This window comes from Spea bombifrons, chromosome 12 (assembly GCF_027358695.1).
Source record: "Spea bombifrons isolate aSpeBom1 chromosome 12, aSpeBom1.2.pri, whole genome shotgun sequence".
Taxonomy (NCBI): Eukaryota; Metazoa; Chordata; class Amphibia; order Anura; family Pelobatidae; genus Spea; species Spea bombifrons.
Window position 1 is genome coordinate 499,010 of NC_071098.1, and position 22,348 is coordinate 521,357.

At 50.8% G+C, this 22,348-nt stretch overlaps 1 protein-coding gene across 1 annotated transcript; it reads left to right on the top strand.

Moving 5' to 3' along the window:
• The first annotated feature begins 872 nt into the window (after positions 1–872).
• Positions 873–17,426, top strand: ESAM (endothelial cell adhesion molecule). Its single transcript, XM_053451929.1, has 7 exons — positions 873–1,119; positions 14,069–14,226; positions 14,419–14,632; positions 15,382–15,537; positions 15,860–15,982; positions 16,580–16,721; positions 16,956–17,426. Exons 1-7 carry the CDS (start codon positions 1,056–1,058, stop codon positions 17,392–17,394), a joined length of 1,296 nt encoding a protein of 431 aa, XP_053307904.1. The 5' UTR covers positions 873–1,055; the 3' UTR covers positions 17,395–17,426.
• The last annotated feature ends 4,922 nt before the right edge of the window (positions 17,427–22,348 follow it).

The following is a 22,348-nucleotide window of genomic DNA, read 5'->3' on the forward strand; positions in this document are numbered from 1 at the left end:
CGACGGGCGAGATAACGCGCGGGTCCGACGGGCGAGATAACGGGGGAGTCTGGGTTTGGCGGATGCCAGGAGAACGCTGCCCGCAGGAACACATAGCACCTGCCGGGGGAGGGGTCGCGGTCTGGGGCAGTTTTTCAGGTTTCTCTGGGTTTGGCCCCTTGGCTCCAGTGAAGGGTTAATGTTAATGCTGCAGGACACAAAGACATTTTGGACAATCACACGCTTCATACCTTGTGGCCCCTGAGAGACTCGTGTGACCTGCACAGAGCCCGACATTAACCGCACCGGGCACCTTGGGGATGAATTGGAGGCAGAGTGCGAGCCGGGCGTCTCGTCCAACGTCGGATCCTGACTCACAAACGGCTGAACGGGCGCCAATTCCCACAAACGGTCCGGATTCCCACCTGCCATTCCACCTCCCACTCCCATCACTTAAAGCCCGGAGCCGGCGCATACATAAGGCAGGAACATATACAGAGTATAGAATATGAAGATGTATTAATATCGGCAGATAAGGAGAACAGCCTCCCAGCAGAAGTGGTAGAGGGTAATACAGCAAGGGTATTTTAACATGGGATAGGCATACAGCTCCTGAATATACAGCGGAGGCGCAGGGTCTCCAAAACAAGGAGGGAATGGAGGCCACGAGGGGCCCCGAAATCTCGTGCAGATCTTATTATACTTTGTGTTTGTAAACTGTCCTTAATGATGCTGCCCCCCGCCCCCTTGCTGCTGCCCCCCGTGCTGCCGCCCCCTCCCTGCCGCCTCCCCCTCCCTGCTGCCCCCACCCTGGGTCGGAGCACCTGCTGCCCTCGGCCTGCACTGCCCCCGGCGGCCACAGGGGTCGCTCTCAGCGGCTTTTAACTCCCGGAGGTGACTGAGTTCGGCGGAGTTGCAGGGAGTACGCAGTGTGAGTCGGGGTAGTCGGGAGCTGTCACTGGCTGCAGGTGTCCTCTTACCCCCTGCCGCTGCCCCACTTCGGATTGTTACCCCAGCCGAGCGGGAAGCAGAAGATTACTCCCCGGGACCTGACAGGATCCCCAGCCGGGCACAGAATGGGCACCGCGGCAGCACGGAGGCTGTGGGGGGCAGCTCTGGGCATTCTGCCCTGCCTCATCGGTAAGTCACTGTATGGGGCAGGGGCTGTTGTGAGGGGTATCAGGCTGCTTTATCTCTGGGGATGGGGGCTGTTGTGAGGGGGTATCAGGGTGCTGTATCTCCGGGGATGGGGGCTGTTGTGAGGGGGTATCAGGGTGCTGTATCTCCGGGGATGGGGGCTGTTGTGAGGGGGTATCAGGGTGCTGTATCTCTGGGGACAGGGGCTGTTGTGAGGGGGTATCAGGGTGCTGTATCTCCGGGGACAGGGGCTGTTGTGAGGGGTATCAGGGTGCTGTATCTCTGAGGAGGGGGGCTGTTGTGAGGGGGTATCAGGCTGCTGTATCTCCGGGGACGGGGGCTGTTGTGAGGGGTATCAGGCTGCTGTATCTCCGGGGACGGGGGCTGTTGTGAGGGGTATCAGGCTGCTGTATCTCTGGGGACGGGGGCTGTTGTGAGGGGGTATCAGGGTGCTGTATCTCTGAGGAAGGGGGCTGTTGTGAGGGGGTATCAGGGTGCTGTATCTCTGAGGAAGGGGGCTGTTGTGAGGGGGTATCAGGGTGCTGTATCTCCGGGGACAGGGGCTGTTGTGAGGGGGTATCAGGGTGCTTTATCTCCGGGGACGGGGTATGTTGTGAGGGGTATCAGGGTGCTGTATCTCCGGTGACGGGGGCTGTTGTGAGGGGGTATCAGGGTGCTGTATCTCCGGTGACGGGGGCTGTTGTGAGGGGGTATCAGGGTGCTGTATCTCTGGGGACGGGGGCTGTTGTGAGGGGGTATCAGGGTGCTGTATCTCCGGTGACGGGGGCTGTTGTGAGGAGGTATCAGGGTGCTTTATCTCCGGGGACGGGGGCTGTTGTGAGGGGGTATCAGGCTGCTGTATCTCCGGGGACGGGGGCTGTTGTGAGGGGGTATCAGGGTGCTGTATCTCCGGGGACAGGGGCTGTTGTGAGGGGGTATCAGGGTGCTGTATCTCCGGTGACGGGGGCTGTTGTGAGGGGGTATCAGGGTGCTGTATCTCTGGGGACGGGGGCTGTTGTGAGGGGTATCAGGGTGCTGTATCTCCGGGGACGGGGGCTGTTGTGAGGGGGTATCAGGGTGCTTTATCTCCGGGGACGGGGGCTGTTGTGAGGGGGTATCAGGGTGCTGTATCTCCGGTGACGGGGGCTGTTGTGAGGGGGTATCAGGGTGCTGTATCTCCGGTCACGGGGGCTGTCGTGAGGGGGTATCAGGGTGCTGTATCTCCGGTCACGGGGGCTGTCGTGAGGGGGTATCAGGGTGCTGTATCTCTGGGGACGGGGGCTGTTGTGAGAATTTGGTGAGTTCTGCAGAAATGCGTCTATTTCGTGTCATGTTGTTATGTGAGAAAAGGATTTGCCCCATGGAGGGTAACTTGGGGTAAATCTTTCCTCAATCTGTTTTTGGAGTCAGAAGGCGCCGCCAAATCTGTAGCGACGTACAAAACAGAGAGAGCGTCCACTTCCTGCAGCCCCTCTATTCTGTGAATCTCTGAGCCCTCGGGGGCAGACCCCAGTAGTCCCAAAATATACGCCACGTATGTACCCTACGTATGTACCCCACGTATGTACCCCACGTATGTACCCCACGTATGTACTATGTAATCCTCCGCACAGAGATCTCCGGCACGCCGCTGGTTAATGCCCTGTAATTTATGGTAATGGGTTTTATCGCTCTGACACCTGAATTTACGGAGCCGTTAAGCCGATAATGCCCCATTTACCTGCCGTTTGTATGCAAATGTTTTGCTGCAGACCTGTCTGCATTCTGCCTGCCTGCCTGTCTCTCTCTCTCTGCCTGCCTGTCTACCTGAATGCCTGCATGTCTCTCTACTAGCATGTCTCTCTCTCTGTCTGCCTGTCTCTCTCTCTGTCTCTCTGCCCGTCTCTCTCTCTGCCTGTCTGTCTCTCTGCCTGTCTGCCTGTCTGTCTCTCTGCCTGTCTGTCTCTCTGCCTGTCTCTCTCTCTCTCTCTTTGCCCCCCCACGATACTATAGACGGGATTTACTAGTGTCGGTAAGTGGGTGAGATTTCTCTCCAGTACAACGCGTCGAGAAGTCATTATGCGACCTCTAAGGAGACCGCTGAGATCTCTCCCGTTTACCGCGTCTTAGTAAATCGAGCTGTCCGAGCCGCCGCCTGGATGAGAAGTCTCTGACCTTTGGTTTAGAGTCAGAAGTAAGAAGATGAAGCGGAGAATTTCATTAAACGTCGGCAGTAATGAGCAGCTTAGGGCCGGAGAGGTTTGCTGGAGGCCGGATTGCTGGAAAACGAGGTTAATGACAGAGCTAATCTGGGGCCTCGACGCTAATACAAACCGACCGCTTCCCATTAACCGCTTCCAGACCTCACAAAAACCATGCCCAGGTTAATGGGGCGCGATCCGCCGCCCATCCTCAGAGGCCCGCGGGGTCCTCCGAGACAGGGGTGTTCCGCCTTACTTTCTGGGGTGAATGCTGTGTGTAAAGAGACACCCAGGAGGGGTATTAGAGGAGTGAAACGCTCTCCCGCATTGGTTACGGCATGTTCCGTGCTGGCTGATCCCAGGGTGCTGATTGGATGTTGCTGTATCAGGGAAGAAAGTAGTAGAGTAACATGCAGAGTCCCATAACCACGCGGGACCCCCGAGGTCATTTCATCTAATAAAAGGGGCCCCCTGAGGCCGGGTATCGCGGGCCCCCTGAGGACTTGGACGCCTGTGTGGCGGATCTATGAGCTGGTCTTGTTTTAGGAACCTGAGACGTATCTTTGGCCCCAAAAATGACCACAATGTCCCCTTGGGCCCCACCTCCCTGCTGCGTCTCTTCAGGGCAGACGTGGCCCCCGATGGGAGACGTGCGGGAAGCGTTCCTTATACATTTATACAGAGCCCGGGTTGGTTTTGACGTCGGCTGGCACTCGGCTGCTGGAACGCTCCGGAATGTTCTCCAGAAATGTCACATCTCCAGATATTTTCTCCCCGGAGGATGCAGCTACTTCTGGCCCAGGGGTCGTGAGAAATGCACCAGGGAACTTTCTCAAAGCTCCGTTCCCTCGGACAGTCGCTGACGGCCCGGCAATTACATAAATATTTCATAGCAGCTGTCAAGCCTTCCGAAGGAGCCGGGTGTCCGGGGAGTGCGTGCGGAGAACCTGCGCGTTTCACCTCCCAACTGAACCACCGATCACCGCGGGGTCACCCCGGGGGGTCGTTTCTGCGTAACGTGGGTCAGTCAGAATTATCTCGGTGTCATCTCTTATTTGCCCCGATATTCTGCCCTTCTGCCCCAGAATGTTCCCTGTTACCCCGGCGGCTCAGTCTCTGCACGATGATCTGGACATTTATTATTTATGGAGCGACATTATACCTCGCGCAGGAGTCAGCGTTCCGCGTTAGCTGGGAGTTCGCTGCCCTGGGGCAGTTTACTGAGAGAAACAAAGGCTCTGGTGCTGATTGCCAGCTTCTGAGCCAAGCCCTCTGCACAGTACAGGTCAGCCATGTATTGTGTAAAGTGCTGCGCGCACCGTTAGAAATAATAATGATATTGTAGTGAGCACACGCTGCCAACACGCTGCATGTGAGCACACGCAGCGGACACGCTGAATGTGAGCGCACGCAGAGGGGCCGCGGATGTGGGGGCCACAGCCTTGCACTTTTTGTGGGTGTAGGGGGCCGCATCCTGCGCATGTCGCGGGTGTGAGGGGCCGCAGCATGCGCATGTCGTGGGTGTGAGGGGCCGCAGCCTGCGCGTTTTGTGGGTGTGAGGGGCCGCAGCCTGCGAGTTTCATGAGTGTGAGGGGCCGCAGCCTGCACGTTTCGTGGGTGTGAGGGGCCGCAGCCTGCGAGTTTCGTGAGTGTGAGGGGCCGCAGCCTGCACGTTTCGTGGGTGTGAGGGGCCGCAGCCTGCGCATTTCGTGGGTGTGAGGGGCCGCAGCCTGCGAGTTTCGTGAGTGTGAGGGGCCGCAGCCTGCGCGTTTTGTGGGTGTGAGGGGCCGCAGCCTGCGCATGTCGTGGGTGTGAGGGGCCGCAGCCTGCGCGTTTCGTTGGTGTGAGGGGCCGCAGCCTGCGCATGTCGTGGGTGTGAGCGGCCGGCTCGTCAGGTGTCTCTTGTTGACTTTCTCGTCCTGTTTTACTTCTCTTTGTTCTTGAAATGAAATCTCTTCCCATTGAGGAGCTCAGAGTCCAGACACCAAATCCCTGCCCTCTGGACACGCCTCAGGCAGGGAACACGCTTTCTACACGTAACACGGCTGTGCATAGTGTGCTTAAAAATAGCAAAACCGGCTGTATCTGTCCCCACACCAACCCCGAACCCCTCCTGCCCCCGAACCCCTCCCTGCCCTCACACCCTAACCCAGCCCCTCATGCCCCCACGCTCTGATCTCATCACTCACCCCCCAAATCCCTCTCCCCTTCCCGTCCCCCCTAAAAGCTGCTTAGTCTGTTTATAGGGTAGTGCCTCCCGCTGATCATTCTGCCCCCCCACACCCCGGGGGCATTTACCTTCCTGTCTGCCCAGTAGCTTCTCACCTGTAATCGGACTCTGGTGGCTCTGGTTATGAATAAACAGGTGCTGCGTGTTGGGACTTCTGTGACGGGTCGGGGAGTGTTTGCATTTCACATCATCCTTGTGTTCATTTCCATACATAATACGTAATGTCCGTCTGTCATCACCTGTCCATCCGTTCGCCTGTCTGTCTGCACAGATTATTTTCAAATGCCCCAAATATTTACCCCCCGGGGTTCATCATAGAGAGAGATCGCAAACTGTGCCCCCTATGTGTTATTTGGCCCACAATAATGAGATATTAGAAATTTCCTCCGGACCCCCTTAACGATCGTTCCTCTTTAATGCAGAATTCAGTTCTATTCAGTTGTTATTCCCCCCCAGTGCTGGGTAACGAGGAGTCTCATTCTGTCACACTTCGCTCCCAGAGCTTTTAACACGTTCGCTCGGCTCTTATTGTTAATCCGGGGAGATCGGAATCGTGTTTTCCTGTCACCACATCCCAGCGATAATTTCCCGTCTTCACAGGTTGCGGTCCCTGGGGCGTCCCCGGGGTCTGGCGCCGCGTTTAGTCGCTCTCGCCCTCCGCGTTACCCGCATTTATTCCGGGAAGAAGATTCAGAAAGCTGCTAAAAGTAACACCGAATAGAACTGAATTCTGCATTAAAGAGCAACGAGCGTTAAGGGGGTCCGGAGGGAACCATTTCTAATATCTCAGCCAACAACAATTTTATTGTAGTGAATTACACGCACTCAGCCATGCACCGACTCACCCTCTCACTCATTCACACACTCAGCCACACCGACCCGCTCTCTCACTCATTCACACACTCAGCCGCGCACCGACCCACTCTCTCACTCATTCACACACTCAGCCGCGCACCGACCCACTCTCTCACTTATTCACACACTCAGCCTCGCACCGACCCGCTCTCTCACTAGTTCACACACTCAGCCTCGCACCGAACCACTCTCTCACTTATTCACACACTCAGCCTCGCACCGAACCACTCTCTCACTTATTCACACACTCAGCCGTGCACCGACCCGCTCTCTCACTCATTCACACACTCAGCCATGCACCGACTCACCCTCTCACTCATTCACACACTCAGCCACACCGACCCGCTCTCTCACTCATTCACACACTCAGCCGCGCACCGACCCACTCTCTCACTTATTCACACACTCAGCCTCGCACCGACCCGCTCTCTCACTAGTTCACACACTCAGCCGCGCACCGAACCACTCTCTCACTTATTCACACACTCAGCCGCGCACCGACCCACTCTCTCACTTATTCACACACTCAGCCGCGCACCGACCCGCTCTCTCACTTATTCACACACTCAGCCGCGCACCGACACGCTCTCTCACTTATTCACACACTCAGCTGTAACTGGATTCTGGAGCTAGAATGTAACGTTCAGCCCCGTAGGAGTGGAGTATTACCCCGGATAGATTGTACCCAGGCTGTGAGACCCCCGGATCTCAGCTGCTGGCGGGGTTGTTGTTTTGTTGACAGGTTGAGGGTTTAGATGAATTTCTGGGAGTCCGTGTCCCTTTAATTCTCGATCTCTTCGCTCGGAGAACACGGGATTAAGGAAGAGTCTGATTGAGCCGTAAAGTCTTCTCGCCAGCTGGTCTCCGGTGCTGCGGAATCCAGATGTCGTCATGGTGAATAAACTCACAAGAGCGTGTTTTATTGTAACGATTTATTATAATACTACTACTCATCCAGGTTACTCGGCCCCCCGTATCCAGGCCAGACCCTGCTATAAAGGGACCCCACTCGCTGCTGGCACCGGGGGTTAGTGAATGCCACGTGTGTGAGAGACGCAGCATAGACCCCTGCAATGTTCTGAGAAAGAAAGGGTCCTGCTGAGGGCTCAGAGGGTTTATTCACTAAACTGTGAGAAACGTTTCACCTCCCTCATAATACGTCACTGTGGGGGCCAATCTGACTTGTTCCTCTGGTGAGAATGCCAAGCTGGCCCAGGGTAATGCGTAGTTAATAATGTATATGTGTGGGGGGCACACAGATAATAATCGATAGGATGAAGAGGAGCCATTAATATGGTATCCATATATTTAGAATCAACCGTTTAAATGGCGCATGTTCTTCTGAATAAGACCAGGTTCGCTATGGAGATCTGCTGAGTTCAATGCGCACGTCGCATAGAGCTGCTGGGTACAGCGCTGAGTACACTGAGAGCCGACAGATCAACCGGTGAGAGGCCGGGGCTGAGTACTGCGGTTACTCCTCAAAATATCTTCAAAATCTGCTGGTTTTATAAAAAGACATCGTTTGTTACATCGTTTCCCTCGTGCGACGTCCTGATAAGTTTTCCCCGCATCGGTGCTTTAATCAAACGTATTATTTATATTATTATTATTTATTATTATTATAGATTATTATATATTATTATTATTATTATATATTATTATTTATTATTATTATTATATATTATTATTATTATTTATTATTATTATTATAAATAAACCAAAAACAAACGCCTGTCGATACCGGCGCTCCGAGGACCTGAGATCTCGGTAACCCAAGATTTTTTATATAATAATTAGGAATAAGGGAAGAGTTTGTGTTTTTTTTTTTTAGATTCACGTGGATTTGGGGGTCGCGGCAGCCGGTTAATAACCCGACAATCGATTCAGACTCCATATGGACCCAGCTAAGAAAGGGTCTCTAACCCCCCGTAACAAGGTCACCAATAAGATTTTACTGCTAATTCTCAGCTAATGTAATCCTTTCACCTCAAAAGGAGCTCGGCAAGGGCGGGAGGGCACCGCAGCCCCCCGGGTCCCCGACAGATATGTGGATGAGATTAAGGCAGCGCTCAGCCGTCTGACTGCTCGGGGCATCGGAGCACGCGTGTTATAAAAATACACGCACAGACCCAAGATTGGACGTTTTATTGGGCTTATTTTTCTGGGGTCTCTGAGCCCTTTTTTTGGTGATGAAATGAGTGCAAATCGTCCCTTTTTGCATGGCTGGCAGCTTAATAATTAGGAGGCGGATGATTAGTTCAGAGATCAGCGCAGGGTACAGAACCCCGCATATTAATCACTCGGCTGTCACTTTAGGGGGTGCCCCAGGGCTGCCCCGGTACTCTCCGCATTTCTGCAGATGGCTTCGGGGACATTCAATAAGATGCATGTGCTGGCGGTGTGCTCGGTGCTGTCGGTGTGCGCGGTGCTGTCGGTGTGCGCGGTGCTGTCGGTGTGCTCGGTGCTGTCGGTGTGCGCGGTGCTGTCGGTGTGCGCGGTGCTGTCGGTGTGCTCGGTGCTGGCGGTGTGCTCGGTGCTGGCGGTGTGCTCGGTGCTGGCGGTGTGCTCGGTGCTGTTGGTGTGCTCGGTGCTGGCTGATGCCGTGGGGCCGCTGTTTGCGGAGGGAGTCAGTGCTCGGTCCGAGAGCAGAAGATCTGGGGGGTTTCACAGCTTTCATCAGTGCAATTGTGTTAAATAGTGAATCCCAACCCGTTTCCATGGCGCACAATCATCTGTTTGCACCAAGAAGCTTCGTTTTCCAACAATGTTGATTCCCCTAAATATTCATTTCTCACGGCGAAGTCTCGCTCTCGGGGAGAGGCTCCAGGAGGGCAGTTTGTGACCCAAACGATGACATCATAGAAGCCCCAGATCCCTAATTAAGTTTTATCTTGTGGTCCGCAGTCCTCTGCCCCACTTGGCCACGACGAGCTCATTAAGGACAGTCCCGGCTCTGAAGCGTCGCTCACACTTATTAACAGTCGCTTAATCAGGAAAAATGTCGCTGAGAGAGGAATTTCACACAATGCGGGAATTGTCTGTCGGCGTTTCATTTGTTCTCAGATCTTCCTAATTTGGTTTTGCCTGTTACAAAAATAACAAACATTTATTCAAAGTAAAAATATTGGCCAAAAACACCTCTTCTTAGCATAAAATGCACGATGTCTCTTTAAACCGAGTCGCAGTGCCTACAGCTCTCACCGCGGGAGGGAGGGGGGGAGTGCAGGCTGCGCTGATAACGTAGAGGGAGGGAGAGTGTGTGTCAGTGTATGGTGTGAGTGTGAGTGTGTGTCAGTGTATGGAGAGTGTGTGTCAGTGTATGGTGTGAGTGTGAGTGTGTGTCAGTGTGTGGTGTCAGTGTATGGAGAGTGTGTGTCAGTGTATGGTGTTAGTGTGAGTATCAGTGTATGGTGTTAGTGTGAGTGTGTGTGTCAGTGTGTGTGTCAGTGTATGGTGTTAGTGTGTGTCAGTGTATGGTGTTAGTGTGAGTGTCAGTGTATGGTGTTAGTGTGAGTGTGTGTCAGTGAATGGTGTGAGTGTGAGTGTGTGTGTCAGTGTATGGTGTTAGTGAGTGTCAGTGTATGGTGTTAGTGTGAGTGTGTGTCAGTGTATGGTGTTAGTGTGAGTGTGTGTCAGTGTGTGGTGTCAGTGTATGGAGAGTGTGTGTCAGTGTGTGGAGAGTGTGTGTCAGTGTATGGTGTGAGTGTGAGTGTGTGTGTCAGTGTATGGTGTAAGTGTGTGTCAGTGTATGGTGTGAGTGTGAGTGTGTGGTGTTAGAGAAGGGGAGATGAAGGAACGCATTCAGTTCATGTAACTCGTCGCTTCTGGAGTTTTAGTGCTGAGCCTCGGGGACGGCGTCAGGGACTTTGCACGTTCCGGGTCGTTGTCCGAGGGTTCGGTGACACCGTGCGCGCCGTGTAGTAGATGAACCCCCCATACGAGGGCCAGCGATGGGGCCCAAACTGACTGCGACAGAACTCCAACAGCCATTACATACATGCACTGACCCTATACACGCCTATACATACAGTGCCGTGTCTCGCACAGATAATAGGGGTACAGTGCCGTGTCTCGCACAGATAATAGGGGTACAGTGCTGTGTCTCGCACAGATAATAGGGGTACAGTGCCGTGTCTCACACAGATAATAAGGGTACAGTGCCGCGTCTCGCACAGATAATAGGGGTACAGTGCCGTGTCTCGCACAGATAATAGGGGTACAGTGCTGTGTCTCGCACAGATAATAGGGGTACAGTGCTGTGTCTCGCACAGATAATAGGGGTACAGTGCCGTGTCTCGCACAGATAATAGGGGTACAGTGCTGTGTCTCGCACAGATAATAGGGGTACAGTGCCGTGTCTCGCACAGATAATAGGGGTACAGTGCCGTGTCTCACACAGATAATAGGGGTACAGTGCCGTGTCTCACACAGATAATAGGGGTACAGTGCCGTGTCTCACACAGATAATAAGGGTACAGTGCTGTCTCGCACAGATAATAGGGGTACAGTGCCGTGTCTCACACAGATAATAGGGGTACAGTGCCGTGTCTCACACAGATAATAGGGGTACAGTGCCGTGTCTCGCACAGATAATAGGGGTACAGTGCTGTGTCTCACACAGATAATAGGGGTACAGTGCCGTGTCTCACACAGATAATAAGGGTACAGTGCTGTCTCGCACAGATAATAGGGGTACAGTGCCGTGTCTCACACAGATAATAGGGGTACAGTGCCGTGTCTCACACAGATAATAGGGGTACAGTGCCGTGTCTCGCACAGATAATAGGGGTACAGTGCTGTGTCTCGCACAGATAATAGGGGTACAGTGCCGTGTCTCACACAGATAATAGGGGTACAGTGCCGTGTCTCACACAGATAATAGGGGTACAGTGCCGTGTCTCACACAGATAATAGGGGTACAGTGCCGTGTCTTGCACAGATAATAGGGGTACAGTGCCGTGTCTCGCACAGATAATAGGGGTACAGTGCCGTGTCTCACACAGATAATAGGGGTACAGTGCCGTGTCTCGCACAGATAATAGGGGTACAGTGCTGTGTCTCACACAGATAATAGGGGTACAGTGCCGTGGTCTCTTCAGATCTAGAAGGAAAAGTTAAGACAATGAGCCGGAAAGACAGGAAACGTCTGAAGTTTTTGTCTCATCCTTGGAGTCTTCCAGCCCCCGGCGCTCGTTTACACCAAGAGAGCCAGACCACAACATTAATGCAAGGATTCCGTTTACGGGGCACTTTCTGTAATTAACGGGAATTTTCTGTTATCTGTGGATCTGAGCGACGCGTCCGACATCTTTCCAAAGTCCGCCCGTCCGTCCGTCGGTGAATTCTCCTGGTCGGGGGGGGGGGCATGAAGTTACCGGAAGCCATTGTCTGCCTATTTATAACGCTGTTAACGTCGCTGTTTGTTTTGGGGAAGCGCATTGTTCGGCAGGCGTTTGAAGGGCCGGGGAGTCCGTATCGGGCGGCAGCAGCGCTTCCTGAGCCGCGGCCGATAAGAATGGAACAGGAAGCCCGACGGCTTCAGCATCAGAAATGCCTCGTCTTGTGACCTTTAAAGGCGTAGTTTAAAGGACTGGGGGTCCCGGGGGAAAATTAAAAGGACTGGGGGTCACGGGTCATTATTTAAAGGACTGGGGGTCCCGGGGCGTAATTTAAAGGACTGGGGGTCCCGGGGCGTAATTAAAAGGACTGGGGGTCCCGGGGCATAATTTAAAGGACTGGGGGTCCCGGGGTGTAATTTAAAGGACTGGGGGTCCCGGGGCGTAATTAAAAGGACTGGGGGTCCCGGGGCATAATTTAAAGGACTGGGGGTCCCGGGGTGTAATTTAAAGGACTGGGGGTCCCGGGGTCGGGGGGTATTTTATAGGACTAGGGGTCCCGGGGCCGGCGGATGCCTGGGATTCAGCAGAGCCCTTCAGAGTCATTGAATATTTGGGGGTCGGATATTTATCGGAATTATGTTTCTTTTATCTGCGTTTCTGGTATAGAGGCTCCTCGCCGTGTCACAGCGATCGGTTTCTCCGAGCCGGAGACTGCTGTGTCCTCCGGGCGTATCGGGTGACGGCCGGGTAATGGAGCCAGTAACGCGGACCTGTCGATACGAGGCCATTCTGTGAAAACCATCAATAACCCCCATCGTGCTCCTCATTTTATTAATGAGCGCCTGACCTCGATTGCGCGGACGCCGGAGAAGCACCGGCTTTATCTGTTCATTTTATCTGGAATTTAGTTGGGGGGGGATTCAGGACCCGGGGTTTGGTCTCTGGGTTTTTACCCCAATCTCAGGGTCTGGGAGGAGGTGAAGGGCAGATTCTCGGGGTCACACAGTATGTAAATAACCCCGATGTTTACAGATGAGCGACATAAATATCAGAAACCATGGGAGCAGCCATCTAAACTTCCCGTTCTCAGGGTCTGAGCCGTTATTCCTCCCCGTTCGGTTACCCCGTTACATTGCTGTTGCGTTTTTAATGACGTTAAAGGAAAAGCTGTGACTCTTCCTCTTCTAGTTTCCATGGTTTGCAAAGTGTTGCCCCCCCGCGGAAAGGGTTAATGGGAAAGAGTTTATTTGGGAATCGGTCATAGCCTGACGGGCGTTACGCGCCTCTGGAACTGACAGGGTTAATGGGCGCACAGGATCGAGGTTCCTTAAACGCTTTCTCCTCCGGGCGCCGGGGCGGAATAAGTCAGTTTCCGCTTGAGAGGAGGTTTGGAGCAGAAAGTGCGGACCTGGGGGGGAAACGCTCCGCGCATGTTCTCTTCTCTTACGTCCCAAAATGACAAGCGGCAGAAGATAGGATTTTTTTTCTCTCTTTCTGTGGAACTTTTCACAGTCATTTTATTTCATGTATTCGATGATAAAACCGATGAACCTGGAAAGGGTTAATTGCGGTACTTGAGATTTTTGTACTCGGTAAGTTGGACGGATACAGGGAATTTCTTGTGTGTCCCCCCCGTTATTTCTTGGTTTTGGAACGAGGGGTTAATATTCCTCCGTCTCCAATAAATCTGTTTAGTGAATCATTGACTTATCGCCATCCGTCCGCAGAACGAACGATAGATTCTGATTCACCCCCGACTGAGCGGCCCCCGGGTGCCGGGGGTCCCGGGAGCGAAATAACAGCCACTGATGCATTGTGCCCCCCTCTGGCACACAAAGGGTCTGACCCCGCGCTGTCTGGCAGGCGCCCGCTGCGTTTCGGGCCCCTCAGGTGACGCCACGGCTTTTATCTCTTTTTCAGCCATAAATCCTCGTCTCGCTGGGTTATTTATTAAGGTGAAGAATGCGCCCGGCCGCTGAAACTGCAGCCTCTCCCGCCCTCTCTGACTGTCATATTTATACGGCGTCCACGCGCCTTCAGCACAAGGTCCCCCGACCACGGGCATGGAGCTGGCCCTTGGCATAATACCGGCCCGTACGCATTAAGCTGACCCCGCGGATATGAGGTTAACCCCCCCATATATGAGGTTAACCCCCCATATATGAGGTTAACCCCCCCGTATATGAGGTAACCCCCCGTATATGAGGTTAACCCCCCGTATATGAGGTTAACCCCGCGATATGAGGTTAACCCCCCCCGTATATGAGGTTAACCCCGCGGATATTACATGCCGTTGAACGTTTATATGTAGTTATTTTGTGGCTAACGCGTTCTGCGTCTCACAGGCTTCTCTTGCGCCCGATTGGAAGTCTACGTAGAACAGGCGTCCGTGGTGGTGGTGGAAGGGCAGAGCATCACGATCCCCGTCTCGTACGCCTCCGTCTCTACGCAGAAACCCTACGTCACCTGGTATTTTGAGAGGCCGCCCAATAAAGAGGTCCAGGTGCGTCTGCCGAATCTTGCCGACTTACCTGTCGTTAGTATCTGTTTTAGTGTTCCCTCTGGGGCGAGCGCTCGGCCCCTGGTACAGCGCTGGGCCGGTCACCTCAGAGGGGGCACTTATTGCAGCGTCACCCACTTCATTGGATGTAATCTAATTCTGAATGTTTTTTGCTATTTTTGATGTTACTTCCAGATTTTGAAGTATTTGGGGGAAGTCACCAGCATCGAGGAGCCGCAGTTCAGGGGCCGCCTCAATTTCGTCTACCCCATGCCGTCGAGGAATATCTCCATCTTAATAACCAAGGCCCAGGAGATGGACTCCGGGCGCTATAAATGCTACGTGGACGTGAGCGATGACAGCAGCTCCGGGGGGAGTAACGTCGGACTCATTAACGTTACCGTGTTAGGTGGGTAATAGGACACATTAACCCCGATGGCGCCTGTTTAATTGGCACATTTCACTTCCTGTGGCCTTCATTTCTAGGGGTTTATTCACTAAGAGGTCAACTGTGACGATGAATGTCAGCTCTTGTGTTCGAAGTGCAGGGGGGGGGAGCTGTCCAGGGCCGGCCCCTCGTAACACAGGGTTAATGAGATGAAATGCTGGTAATGAACCCCCCGCTGCGATACATGGTGTTCTGCTGCCACCTAGTGGGTAAACTGGGGTACTTGTGCTGTATTTAGAATCCTGACAGAGAGGACCTTCTCCTCCGGGTGACGGATGCAGGATCCTCTCCCCGACACGTTTATTAAAGTCCAATAAATATCTGATAATCTTCATGGCGTATAAAAAAGAAAGAGACGTTCCGTGACATTAACCCCCGAGGACCCATATGGCGGATACGGCTACAATCCACTCCAACCACTCGCTGTCATTACTGGGCACGCGATGTAACGCAGATGCATGCGCGGACCCGAGCTGGGGAGAAACCCTGCGATTCCTGTGAAAATGTTTTTAACTCCTGAAGAGCCAATAACGCATCATTTTCTCAGCTATTGGGGCGTCTCGGGGGCTCATCGCAGAAGCCAGCAATTATTTATGTTTTTCATGCGAAAAATAGTAAAACTCCTTTTTGAAAACAAGGTGAATTCAGTGTTTTCTTTTGCTGTGACTGCCAGAATGAAGGTGACGTGTGTCCTGTCTTATTCCTTTCAGTCCTGCCATCCACGCCGAAGTGTCAGATTCACGGGACTCCTTACATCGGATCTAACGTGACACTTAGCTGTCAATCATCGAGCGGGAAACCCAGTCCCAATTACTCCTGGATACGGTCAGCACCCAGTACCCAGGTGTTTTTTGCCCCGGCTCAGGGTAAGAAATGCGTCAGAGAAAGGGTTAATCTCCCTCATTGGCTGTAGAGCTTTGCTTTCTAATCACACCTCAAAGTGCAGGCTTCCATGTCTTGTTGTCCTTATGGCTCTTACAGTCTGATTCAGAGCGCTGTTGTCGCATCTTTAATATTAACAGAAATGGTGAGAAATTACCCTAAAATTTAAATCAGACGCCAGGTGGGTAAAAAGCCCGTTTGGGATCCAGTGCAGGGAGAGACACCAATGAAAAATCAGGACTGGCCTCGCCGAGTGATTGGCAATCGATTTGTTTCATGTTTATTTTTTTTCCATTTTTGATCCAGATGCTGTGAAGGGAACCCTGACCCTGATGAACCTCACGGCCCAGATGTCGGGAATCTATGTGTGCACATCCAAGAACCTGGCGGGGAGCTCGTCCTGTAACATCACCGTGCATGTCACCTCCTGTGAGTAGCACATTAATCTCCGCTGGGATCCACTTCTACTGTATACATTAATCTCCGCTGGGATCCACTTCTACTGTATACATTAATCTCCGCTGGGATCCACTTCTGCTGTATACATTAATCTCCACTGGGATCCACTTCTACTGTATACATTAATCTCCACTGGGATCCACTTCTGCTGTATACATTAATCTCCACTGGGATCCACTTCTACTGCATACATTAATCTCCACTGGGATCCACTTCTACTGCATACATTAATCTCCACTGGGATCCACTTCTACTGCATACATTAATCTCCACTGGGATCCACTTGTACTGCATACATTAATCTCCACTGGGATCCACTTCTGCATACATTAATCTCCACTGGGATCCACTTGTACTGTATACATTAATCTCCGATGGGATCCTCGAGTACCGTATACATTAATCTCCGGTGGGATCCTCGAGTACCGTATACATTAATCTCCGATGGGATCCTCGAGTACCGTATACATTAATCTCCGATGGGATCCTCGAGTACCCTATACATTAATCTCCGATGGGATCCTCGCGTACCGTATATACTAACCTGAAATCTATTTTTTTTTCCAGATTCCAAAACGGCTGTGATTGTAGGAGCCGTTATAGGATCCATTGCTGGAATCTGCTGTTTGGTGATCTTGGTGGTCGGGTTAATCTATTGCTACAGAAGAAGGAAAATGGAATTACAGGAGGAGGTGGAGAACGAGATCAAGTGAGTGACGTCACATACTCAGGATCCCATCGCCTAAACAAAACATTCTCATAAACGTGTGACCGATTCCCCTCCATTCTGATTGGCTGCTTCATCTGATACATATTGGGGGTGTCTTCCCCTGTATGACATGGTCTGGGCCCCCCTCTAACTAAATGGTGCTAATTTATGTGAGTATAATGTTTGTTTTTTATGATCATCTGACCTTTTCCTACGTTTTCGGTCCTTTTGCAGAGAGGACTCGCAGGCCCCGAGACCAACGACCTGGGCAAAGGGCAACGACATGGACTTCAAAAACGGCACGTTGTCATCAGTAAACACAACCAGAGACCACAAGGCTTACAATTCAAAGTCCCCGTCAGACAGCGCGTCGGTTATCACAGCGGCCGGCAGCAATGTCGGCTTTAAACCAAACGAGAGAGCCCAGGTCACGACGCCAACTCCCAGCATGTCCAGCCAGTCCTTACCCTCGTACATGGCCCCAGCGAATGGGAGTTATTACAACAACGCAGCGGCTCCCAGGGACACCGTCCACAGGCCAAACGGACACCCCCCGCCAGTGCCGAGAAAAGAACCGGCAATGGTGTCTGGAGTCACCCCTTCCAACCTGGTCAGAATGGGCGCTGTGCCCGTCATGGTCCCGGCTCAAAGCCAAGCGGGGTCTCTCGTGTGACCACAAACTGCCCTTTCTGCCCCAAAAGAAAATGTTTACAAAACTCCTCAGCCAATAAGTGTTTAAAACGCGTCGGCAACAACACATTCATCAGCCGCATGCGCCGCCGGGTGATCGCTAAGAAGAAGATGGCCTCGGATGCGTTCAAGGGAATGACTTGTTGCCTCGGTGATAATTCCGGGATGTTTTGGACCCTCTTTGCAGTCAGCGAATCAAATTCATTGTTTCCCGACCTCGGGGTCTCCCAGCCACTTCCAGCTCTGCTGACCACCCGTTCCCTGCAGACCTTCTCCGGGTTTCTCACTCTCCGGGTTTATTGTGGGAGATGCCTTCGACGCGGCTTAACGGGAAACGGGGCGGGAACCGGAATTAACGGGGCGGGAACCGGTATTAACAGGGCGGGAACCGGTATTAACGGGCGGGAACCGGTATTAACGGGGGGTTGGGATGCTTCATGTTGCTGGCGGAGCCGCCATGGTCCTGGCGCGGTTATTGGAGGAAGTCTTCTGGCCGGGTCACCACGTTACGGGGAGATTTCCTCATTTATTGACTGTTTGCATCAAATAAAAATTACCAAACGCCGGAGAATTAAAAGCGAAAACGGATCTCCTTCCCACCCTCATTTCCCGATCCCTGGACGCGCGTCTTATAACGTTTAGGGGCTGTGGAAACCGGCGGGGAAAAGCTCAGGGGATACAAAGGGGAGAATCTGATGTATTTTACAGAACAAAATGGGGTGAAATAAGTGATAAAATAAACGTTGCGATGAGAAACGAACATTAACCAGAAATACATTTAAATACATTTCTGATAAAAAATACGCAGCCGGGGCTGGCCCTTCATCATGTATAAGTGCAACTGGGGGCTGCGATGCCTCAGGGGTCTCATTGGGTGTCTGTGCAGAGTGTCACGGCTGTCAATCTGAACTAAAGCGTCCCCTGCTGTTTGTGTCCTCACACACATGCTCGTTACATGTTTTATATCACACGTGTGTTTTATGGCCTGGGAGCTCGTTACATGTTTTATATCACACGCGTGTTTTATGTCCTGGGAGCTCGTTACATGTTTTATATCACACGCATGTTTTATGTCCTGGGGGCTCGTTACATGTTTTATATCACACACATGTTTTATGTCCTGGGAGCTCGTTGCATGTTTTATATCACACGTGTGTGAGATCCGGGTGTCATATTATTTATTTTTCCGGTAACCGCTGTTTAGGTGAATGAACGACACGTTACACGCATCGCGTGGACCCGATAACAGCGTTACTCGCTATATAATACCCGGCGTGTTATTCACAATTCATTCCGCTCTTAGCTTTATCGACGTAGCTTTAAAGATGGCGCTCGCGTGTTACTGTGTATGGCGCCCGCTGCAGCAGGAGCGCAGTATCAAGCACACGGGGATCGCAGAAACCCATCGATTGTATGAACTGCGGACTCGGGGTTATTTTTTTATAAATTTTATGCATTTTCTGTGCCTCGGGATGTTGTGATTATAAACGTTTCCGTTAAAATGTTTCATCTAAAAAATGTTCAATTTTATGTATCTTAAGACTCAAAATACCGTATATTAAAGGAAAACGAGAGCCAAATAATGTTACAAATATCTGCCATTTCTGGCTCCTTTGCAAGTTTGAAAAGCAGGCCGGGGGCAGTTATAATCTCGTCGGGGGCAGTTATATCGTGTCAGGGGCAGTTATATCGCGTCGGGTGCAGTTATATCGCGTCGGGGGCAGTTATATCGCGTCGGGGGCAGTTATATCGCGTCGGGGGCAGTTATATCGCGTCGGGGGCAGTTATATCGCATTGGGGCAGTTTGGACGAATCGGGGGCAGTTTGAACGCGTCAGGGGCAGTTTGGACGAGCGACCGGATTCATTTGCGTAAATATGACAGATCGTATGTTTTCAGGGCCCAGGCCGGCCATAGGCAGCCGCACTCGGCAGAGCCCCCCCCCCGCCATATTTACCGGGCCGCTCCGCTACTGGATATTCTTCCCAGCCCGGCGGATCGTCCAAAAACCTCCGAAAAAGTTCTTTCATTGTGTAAAATTTGGCTTTTTCAGGGGATGCTTTATTGTCATGTGACAGAAAGGCAGCCTCTGATAGGTCGTTGCCGTACTAACAGGAAACACTTAACGTTTCTGTGATTTGGAAGTAAGAATAAAATATGTTATTTGCTGAACGCACTAGAGGGAAATGACCGTTTTCATCAGATTTTTTAACTCCTCGTCCTGTTTCAGCTGCATACACTGCGATAAACATGTATTATTCACCAATATGCTGCTTTTTGCAATAAAACGCTTTCAACTTGTTGAAATTTTGCCATAAAGGTCGCTATCGCGGCCGGGGCGCTTCATTCGCCTCTCCGCGAGCGGCTCATGCACGACAAACATCTCGGCGCAAGCAGAAAAACTATTTATTTCTGAGAAAAATCGAAATAAAAATCATTGAGAATAATCCGGTGTCGTTTCTCGTATTTTTGGTTCATTTTATCCGCTGGATAAATTATATTTTCTGTTTTGTAAATGGGCTTAAAAACGATTGATTCTGACCTGGTTATGTTAAAGGGAACCTCGAGTCCCGCACCAGTTCTAAAACTAGATACAAAGATTTTAGAACAGGCGGCCAATCAAAAAAAAGGTGAGGTGCATCATGGGAAATTCTAAGCACAGCGGACGGGGAACGACGCTACAAACCGAATAAAGCGGCAGAAAGTTCTCTTCACTCGCATCATTTATCATCGTTTTTATCACTTTTATTATACAAATAATAATAATTATTGTCATTATTTTCCTTATTATTATACAAATATTATTATGATTATATACATTTTTATTATACAAATTATTATTATTATACAAATTATTATTATTATATGCATTTTTATTATACAAATTATTATTATACAAATTATTATTATATACATTTTTATTATACAAATTATTATTATTATATACATTTTTATTATACAAATTATTATTATACAAATTATTATTATTATATACATTTTTATTATACAAATTATTATTATTATTATATACATTTTTATTATACAAATTATTATTATACAAATTATTATTATTATACAAATTATTATTATACAAATTATTATTATTATACAAATTATTATTATATACATTTTTATTATACAAATTATTATTATTATACAAATTATTATTATACAAATTATTATTATATACATGTTTATTATACAAATTATTATTATTATGATTCAGAGCAAATAGTGAAAACGGGATTTGCTGAATATTTCTCCCAAAGGGTAAAATGACGTTTATTCACGTTTCTGCCCATCCTCCGCTCCCCAGCAGGGGGCGATAGCTGATTCGCTGAGCTGCCCCGAGACTCATAAATATTAACCCCTTCATGGTCCATCATGAAGATTCTACGCAGCGACAGCCCAAATGGCTGTCATTTATTTTTTTGAGAGCCCGAGGTCTTCATTCGATAAACCGAGTGAAGACGAGCTGAGTCGCTGACACTACGGGGCCGCTCTCTGTATAGAGACACTATGAGACTGCTCTCTGTATAGTGACACTACGGAGCCGCTCTCTGTATAGAGACACTACGGAGCCGCTCTCTGTATAGAGACACTATGGGGCCGCTCTCTGTATAGAGACACTACGGGGCCGCTCTCTGTATAGAGACACTATGAGACTGCTCTCTGTATAGTGACACTACGGAGCCACTCTCTGTATAGAGACACTAGGGGTCCGCTCTCTGTATAGAGACACTACGGGGCCGCTCTCTGTATAGAGACACTATGGGGCCGCTCTCTGTATACTGACACTATGGGGCCGCTCTCTGTATAGTGACACTATGGGGCCGCTCTCTGTATAGTGACACTATGGGGCCGCTCTCTGTATAAAGACACTACCCCTGACTGTGTATGGATGCCCCCTGTAGCCCCCCCCCCGGGGTAATTATTGTTAGGGAGCCCCCTTTGTTGGAAAATTGATTGAGGCCCCTGAGATTTACTGGTCGGGGCCCAAAGACGTAACCCTTTCAGTGCCTTGAAGGGCTTAATCCCCCTCCGGCCCTCGGTGTGTTAATTAATTGCCCCAGCAGAGAGCGAGGGGGTGGGAGAGGAGGAGGGACGCGTGGGATCCCGTCTGGTGGGAGAGAAATACAGGCTCCGAAATATCACAAGTGAGAGGCACACGTTGTCATGGCAACTCCAGGTTAACCCTTAGCATTCGATGGCTTTCAAAGAGTTAATCCTCACTATAAATGAATGCGCCGGCTGTAAAAACGATGATTTCTTATTTCTCCTATTTTAAGGAAGCGCCGTAAGGTTAGATTGTAAGCTCACGGGACGGGTCCTCGCCTCCTGCTGTATCTCTGTGTATATATTTAACTTGTACAGCGCCACGGACTCTGTCAGCGCTTAATAAACAAACATTCTAAGAAGTATAAAAGAGGAAATGTTTGAATAAATGAGCAGGGAAGGAATCGCAGGCCAGCTCTATGTGTTTCCTCATCACGCTTTAAAGTGTAGGCAACCGATGTAATGGGCAATGTGAGGTCCCCGGGGAGGAAAAAGGAGAGCCCCAAATAACTGGGATTTCAGAATGAGGTGTTTGTCACAGGAGATTAAAGATTAAGGGCCACAAATAAACCCCGGGGCCCATATTCATTGTAAAAGGTGCCTGATAGAGCTCCAATAAACAGGAGCGCGATGCGCGGAGAAATTGAAGGGTTAAGCTGAAGTTCCCCTGATTTTGTGGCGTGGACGGGTCGGCGGCTCCGGGTGATACTACCCGATACTCATAGTCAGTGTTTGCTCCGCGTTATCAGGTGTCGGACTCGCCCTTTCTATCAGCTCCTATCGGGTTAATTATTAATCAGAAAAAATATCAGATAGAAATGACCTCCGCCACTGGAACCGCCACACGGCCGCCGCCGCTCCGCCTCATTACTCTTTGAAAGG

Bases quoted from the DNA above. Each gene is read 5' to 3' on its own strand.
- ESAM (XM_053451929.1), top strand. From the start codon at position 1,056: ATGGGCACCGCGGCAGCACGGAGGCTGTGGGGGGCAGCTCTGGGCATT. The intron at 14,227-14,418 runs GTGCGTCTGCCG...TGTTACTTCCAG, and splicing joins CGCCCAATAAAGAGGTCCAG to ATTTTGAAGTATTTGGGGGA. The intron at 16,722-16,955 runs GTGAGTGACGTC...GTCCTTTTGCAG, and splicing joins GAGGTGGAGAACGAGATCAA to AGAGGACTCGCAGGCCCCGA.